Raw genomic sequence first — 7,222 nt, forward strand, 5'->3', positions numbered from 1 at the left:
CTGATACCAATTGTTGCGGAAGCCAAATGTATAGAGTGTGAATAAGTCACAACTACTATACCAAAAATTATGACAGCCACCAAATAATAAATAAGACAATAAAGCAATAATAAAGGGAACACCAGAATTTACGAGGTTCGGCTAATTTTGCCTACTCCTCGGACACAACCAATATTTTATTCCACTCAAAAATACAAGTGAAATAATACTAAAGAGAGAAGATACAAATGCCTTAAACAGATGAGAAGGCAAATGAGAGGTGTGTTTCAATCCTAAACATTAGGCCTTCTTTTATAGGGGAAAAATCCCCCCAAACTTAACTCCCAACCAATGTGGGACTTTGGCATTTTGCCAAACTTCAACAGTCAAAGCTGATGATGATGATGTTAAAGAGGCCTTCAGCAAACTCAATGCTTCTGACTAGCCAACACTGATCACTTGCTCTTCAATATCATACATAGGCACATTTAGTTCTTGGAGTAAGCGCATAGTTGATGTTGAAGACAGAGGTCTCACTTCCAAATTGTCCATAACATAGAAAAGGGAGGGTGCCTCAGCAAACTTTCCGAACTTGCGAAGAAAACTATTCCTTACAGGGTCCATTGGGTCAAATAAGTAAGTTTCTACAGCTCCGATTTGCAGTAGCTGATTCTCAGAATCGTGGTAAGGGGCAATACCAGGCTTCAGTAATATCCTCTTAAGATTGTGATTCTCCACACTTCCAAAAACATTCTTATTTGCATATGTATTGAACCATTTCGGATCTAAAGCCTCCACACTTTTGTACAAGTTATCTATGGATCCCAACCCAGAACTCCCTTTTAGAGCATCTTCAAATGATCCTAAGGGAATGGTCAAGAAGTTGAAGAGAAAATCAATGAATTCATTGCCTTCCTCTGCACACAAGACCTTGTTTGTCGACTTTCTTAGTGTTAGCCTCAGCTCCAATTTCTCGGTGTTATTACTTGTTCCATTTTCAGAAATGGATGACAAATTTCCAGACTCAGGCATTGTGATGGTGTCTAGTCTTTCTCTTTTTTGTTTTTGCTTCGGCAGAAACGCATCAGACAAGGGAGTCTTTGAGATCAATGAACGTGCAAGTAGATGAATTACCTAAATGGTCAAAAAAAGGATTATGTTACTAGCTGCTAATGGCAATATACGAAAACTCACAATAAAACATTAAAATGTACAAGCAATATAACACCAGAAAGACAGAATATCAATTAGATTTATAAAGTCCTGGTAAATTAGTAATCACTCATTTTCTTGACATTATTGCAATTTGAAAAATGGTAAAGGATATTACCTCATTCTTGCCAACTTCTACAAGCATCTCCCTGATCTGATTCATATCACTCAGGCCAACATTAGAAAGCATCTGAACAAGAGAGCTTGGAGAAGCACACTTGAATTGCAAATTGTCAGTGATTAGAAATGATATCCCTCCTTTGAGAAATACGTACTTATCACGACAAGTATTTTCAACTGAATCTTTCAAAAACTGCTCTTTATTAGTCTTCCCTCCACATTGGCACGTAACATTCATGAAATAGCTCTTAAATGAGCAAGCTGAGCACTGATAACACTTCCTGGAGTCTGAATCCTCCACGTTAACTTTCAACTTCATGCAATACTTTGGATAGGGATTCCTTGGATTTAGCAGCATGGTTTTGCAATGCTCTGTGAACAGATTTTCTTCGTCAAGGTTTTCAACACTTTGGTACAAGTTGTTCATACAGCCAAAAGCTCCGGCTTCTGCTTTAGTGAGTCGTATTATCGTTCCAAGTGGTAAAGTGAGTTGATTCTGCCATGATTGGAATTGATATAGCGCTTGGGCTGAAGGAGCCCCTCCAGAGTCTGTACACACCCCAGTGAGTGCAGGTACCTATCGAGTACAAGTGCCGAGTGCCGAGCGATTATGAGGAATGGGTAACTGTAAGGTTGGAGTGATTGGGAGGACTGAGTGATGATTGCCCGACGGGCAGCATATCACCATATCATTGATGCACATAGTTGCCTTATATCCTTGTTTTGAGAACTGTTGAAAGATAATTTATTTGACTTTACTTGAGCTTGACTTAAATCAACTGACTTGACTTAAACTTTGGACTGAAAGCATGCCTATACTTTAGTGAATTTTATGAAATAAACTGCATATGCATAGCTCGTCACTACTTCTCAGTTCCCTATTTATTTCTCTTATTTACTGGTTGGTGTACTCACGTTACTCCTTGTGCCTCGTGTGCATATCCAGGAGTAGTTGATCATAGAGGTTGTAGATAGTCTTCGCAACAGATTTTGGAGATAGCAAGGTAGCTTCCCGGCGTTTGTAGCCTTTTTTTTCTTCTTCCCTATCTTCATTAATTGTATTTTTGTATTCCAGACTGTGTTGGTCTTGTTATTGTCGGACTATTTATGTTTAGATGCTCATGACTTAGTGACACCCCGATGCTTGGGGGATTTCTTTCTGCATTTCTATATTGAGTTTAACTCGTATTTATTTTTTGAAAAATCCTGTTATAAAAAGGTTTTGGCTTATCATTTAATGAATTATTGAAGTATTGTGAAAGTCGGCTGGCCTAGTACCATCGATAGCGCCATCACAACAGGTTGAGTTTAAGGTCATGACATGTTGGTATCAAAGCCTAGTTTTACATAAGTTTACATAACAAGTATGTCCATGAAATCTACTCCAGATTCAGCTGCAACTACCTGATTTTTCTTTTCATCCACCCAAAGCTTCAAGAGAACCTTGGTTTCTTGCTCGTTGTCCATTTTAAAGCAGTTAACTGGTAAACACTCTAATGATTTAGCAAACTACTGGCTGATATGAGATAGAAAGTAATTAGTCCAGAGTCGAGATAAGGGTGAATGAAATGGATTTTCTAGCTCTCAATGTAAAAGATGTAAAAATTTGTTCAAGAAATGAAAGACGTACTTAAAGTAGATAGCATGGATATGGACAAGGGAATACAAATATAGAAAAGTGATATTTTTTCGGGACAAACCAAAAAGAAAAGAGTTCCACATAAATTGGGACGGAGGGAGTAACAATTAAGGGGGAATGACATGTGACAAATATATTTCTATACATCAAATGACAAAATGAACAATATGCTGATAAAAATGAACATACGCTCATGTCATTACACATGCCAAAATGAACATACGCTGATAAAACATCCTGATATCACTATACATCAAATGACAAAAACCCAAACACCAAAGCCAGCACAACATCACACAACAATTTTACAAGTCCAGAACTACTAAAATATTACCTCCTGAGTCCTGAAGCATACAAAATATATCATTAGGCATCTACAATTTAATAACAATTCCTTTATTTCATTTTATTTTAATCTTTATGATGGTGTTGTCCAAGCGAGGTTGCTTAGCAACGAAAGTAAGTTCAATGAAGGGGTTCAATGGAATGTAAATAGGGTAAAAGTCGAATCCTTTTATGTATTTGATTTCCTTTGACAAAAGGGAAAATTTAAATATAGTGATAAATGTGGTTCAAAAACTGCTTTAGGTCACAAGCTTGAATAGGGTAAAAATCATTGTTTTTATATATATATACAAAGAAAACTTCAAATGTTAGGGTTCAAAAGTTACTTGAATCCACAGGTTTGAATCTTAGGTGTAGCAATTTTGACTCCACCACTGAGGTTGCTTTTGCCTCGACTAATTCTATCAGATATTCAAGTACTTACTCTTGTTTCTCAATTTATTGACAACAATATTTAAAGTATCTTTTTAAATATTCTTAGCTTTAAAAATTACTACTCCAAACTACTTATGCAATATTTAAATATGTAAATTTTATTTTAAAAGAAAGTTAAAGAAATGGTTGCTATTTCCAAAGAAGAAGAAGAAGGAAAAATACCTTTGTTGATCGTCGTTTTCTTTTTCTTCTTTGAACACTGCTGGAAGCTACTCAAGGGTTTTACTACTGTAACTTTTCCTCGTAACACTAAGGGGTCGTTTGGCAGGGTATATAATAATAGTGCGGAATAAAGTGTATTAGTAATGCATTGATTAGTAATGCATGGGTTAGTAATGCAAGCCAAATATTTTTATCTACTGTTTGGTGTGGTGTATTAAAATATAATGCATTGCATAATTTTTAAGAAAAATAGTTGCTTACAAAAATGTCCTCCATATTCTGTAGCTTTAAGGGACTTTTAAGGATAATTTTGTCTTTAACCATGCTAAGGCATGCATTAAAGCCTTGGTATTACTAATGTAATGGTTTTCTATGCATTACTTATGCATAGGATAATGCCATACACAAGTTGAAAAAATGTACCAAACAAGGTATTAGTGTGAGCACGTGATTTTTGTTTCGCGCGACAATCGCTCCAAGAGAATTAAAAAAAAATAACAATTGGTCCTGCTGTACAATTTTTGGATTTTTTACATGGCACTTTGTTAATTATTTATGACTTTTGCCCATTTTATTTTTATTAAAACAAAATACAAAAAATGTATGTGTCATGCGTAATTTGAACCGTAATCCGGTTGTTAAATAGAAAATCATAAATAGGCATCTTGGTCCGTGATTTTTGTTTTGTTTGATTTTACCTGCTTCAAATATTTTGATATGTGTGTAAATATTTGTATTAAGTGTCTATTTAATTTTAATTTGATTTACTTGGGTTTGTTTTAAAAAATAAAATAAAAATATATGTAAGAAAATATAAAAGAGAATGCAGAATTTGTTTAGAAAATCTGCTTGGGCTCATTTTTATTAAATTTGAGGCCCAAATCAAGCCTAGAGAGTGAGCCTGCCCCGGTCCAGACCAGCTGATACCCAGAGCTTCCAAACGACACCGTTTTGATCCAGCCTGATCTGGGCCGTTGATCTCAGATTGATCAACGGCCAAGATCTCTCACCCCAAACCCACTAACAGACTCGACCCGTCTCACCCGGACCGACCCCAACCCTTTACCCCTGAAACGACGACGTTCCCTGTTAGTCGAAGGATCCTGGCCCTTCATCACATCTCATCCAACGGCCAGGATCCACCTACCCACTAACTATATAAACTCATAACATCACCCTGCCCCCCCTATCTGAACCCCAGCCTTCATCGTCTTCACAAGAACTCCAAAAACCCTAGCCGCCCCTGTATCCTTCACCATGAAAACTGGCGGCACGGACGCCGGTGACCCCACCCTTAACACCATAGAACCCCCTTGCCATCCGGAACACGGATCTGTTAACCACGTAACTCGAATCCCTTCCCACCTTCTCGAATCTTCGTTTGAAGATTCGAGTCGGAACTTGACTTACACCGTTTAACCCCAGTTTCACACCAGACACTCCCCAGACCCCCCTCATGACCAAACCATGCTTGGTTTGGTCCGAATCTGATCAGGGAAGCATGAATCCCAGATCTGATTTTTGGAACCTTGGGGGTTCCTCGTCACTGGTCCATATCCGTTCAAGCCGAAGAGATTAAGGTCCATTAGTGTTTCTCATCTGAGAAACACTTCGATTAAAGTCCGTTCAGCCTTAAGAAAGGTCTGTTCGAATCCAAGTAAGATTTTGATTTTTCGGGGTTTAAGGTAAGTTTTGCTTTCTTTTCTTTATTTGTTTTGGTTCATCTGATTGTTTTAAAGGTCTGTTTCATGTTTTGTTTGTGTCCTTGAATTTTATCAACTGTGCCCTGTCCACTTTGCCTGAACCTCTGTTGTTTGATTGAGTCTTTCTATTTGTTCTGATAATGTGTATGTAAGTGTTGTGCAATTAGCTGATTTTCAAATTTGAACTGACTGATTGATTCCTCGAATACCACTTTGTTTAGTCAGTATAATTCAAATCATGTGTCGATACTGTTAAATGTCTGATTTTTGGCTACGATTGTGCATGTTATGATTAATATAGTCGAGTCGACATGTGTCGTCAATTAGTTTCAGCTGCCTGAACAATAACAAATCGATTTACTTTTGATAAGCATGGCTTGAATCACTTAGGAACTGAGTTTAGTGCTTATAATTAGTAATTTGAATCAGAAATGTAAAAATCAATGTTCTGTTTAGTCACAGTTCTGAAATTGGAGAGCATGTGCACTTATGCACAACATGTGCATTTTGTGCACAGCCTGTGCCCTGCCTAAGTGCTTTTGAATTAAATAGTTTGACAGCATGTGCTGTCAGACTACATCCTGCTGCCCATATTCTGCTTTAAGTTTCAGAAATAATAAAACATTACTAAAAAGTTAAGCCTGCCAAGGGAATGTCATGGGGTTTAATACTTAAATAGCTAAGTGGAAACTGAAAAGATGATGGCACGTGGGAGGGGTGTTCTTTTGGTCTAACAGGCTGTTAAAAGGGCTGAGGTTTAGGCTTATAAAAGAAAAAAAGGAGACAGACATAAGAGGACAGACAACAGAGAAGAGATTGGGAGGAGAGAGCTGAAATACATAGATATTAATACACACAGAGCATATAGCAGACAGAGGGAGGAGAGGAATACATCTGATATTAGGGAACACACATAGGGAACTCAGACTGGACTGGGGGTTGGGATTTTCAGAACAGATAGAGAGAGTTTAAGAGATTAGAAAGCATACAGTCACCAATCAGAAACTGCTTCTTCCTATTGCTGTTTGGGTTTCATTTGTTCAATCTGTTCAATCAATTCTGATTCTTTGAAGTTCCAATTGAGTCTACTAGTCGAGTGTTTTCATTGGTTTACTACTGGTTTTGGTCTGCCTGGAGTTCTGATTCTACTCCACTGTGTGCTGCTGTCATTTGGCCACTCTTTCTATCGGCTATAGTTGTATTCTTGCACTCGAGCCTGTTCTGCTGTGTTGTTCTGTTTGCTGCTGTTACTTTGTTCCTGCTGCTGCTGATCTTCTCTATCTTCTTCCTTTTCTTCTGTCGTATTCAACATCCAGGTACACATTTCATATTGATGTAACCATGAGAGGCATGAATTGAAAGATCTGAAGAATTTTTAAATCATCTGTTGCCTTACTTACAGCTTTGCGAATATTGTTAAAGTTGTATAAATTCTGTTATTTGTAGTCCAATAGAAAACACATTAGTAAGTTTGTACTTAATTGAAAATATTCTAGTCTAAAACTGCGATATGGTTGTTGGCAGTACACGTGATGCAGTCATATAATTTATGGAAGGTGCTATCATTTGGTAGAATTGTTAATTCAACTCTTCTTCCAGTTATGTTTGAATAGGTAGGGGCAAATGG

General features: G+C 37.3%; 1 protein-coding gene across 1 annotated transcript; it reads right to left on the bottom strand.

Moving 5' to 3' along the window:
* Nucleotides 1-420: 420 nt before the first annotated feature.
* On the bottom strand, nt 421-2,778 carry LOC104212737 (uncharacterized). Its single transcript, XM_009762084.1, has 3 exons — nt 2,716-2,778; nt 1,310-1,807; nt 421-1,113 (listed from the first exon to the last, which is right to left on the bottom strand). The coding sequence occupies exons 1-3, from the start codon at nt 2,776-2,778 to the stop codon at nt 421-423; spliced, it is 1,254 nt and encodes a 417-aa protein (XP_009760386.1).
* Between the last annotated feature and the right edge of the window lie 4,444 nt (nt 2,779-7,222).

This window comes from Nicotiana sylvestris, chromosome 7, assembly GCF_000393655.2.
Source record: "Nicotiana sylvestris chromosome 7, ASM39365v2, whole genome shotgun sequence".
Lineage (NCBI taxonomy): Eukaryota > Viridiplantae > Streptophyta > Magnoliopsida > Solanales > Solanaceae > Nicotiana > Nicotiana sylvestris.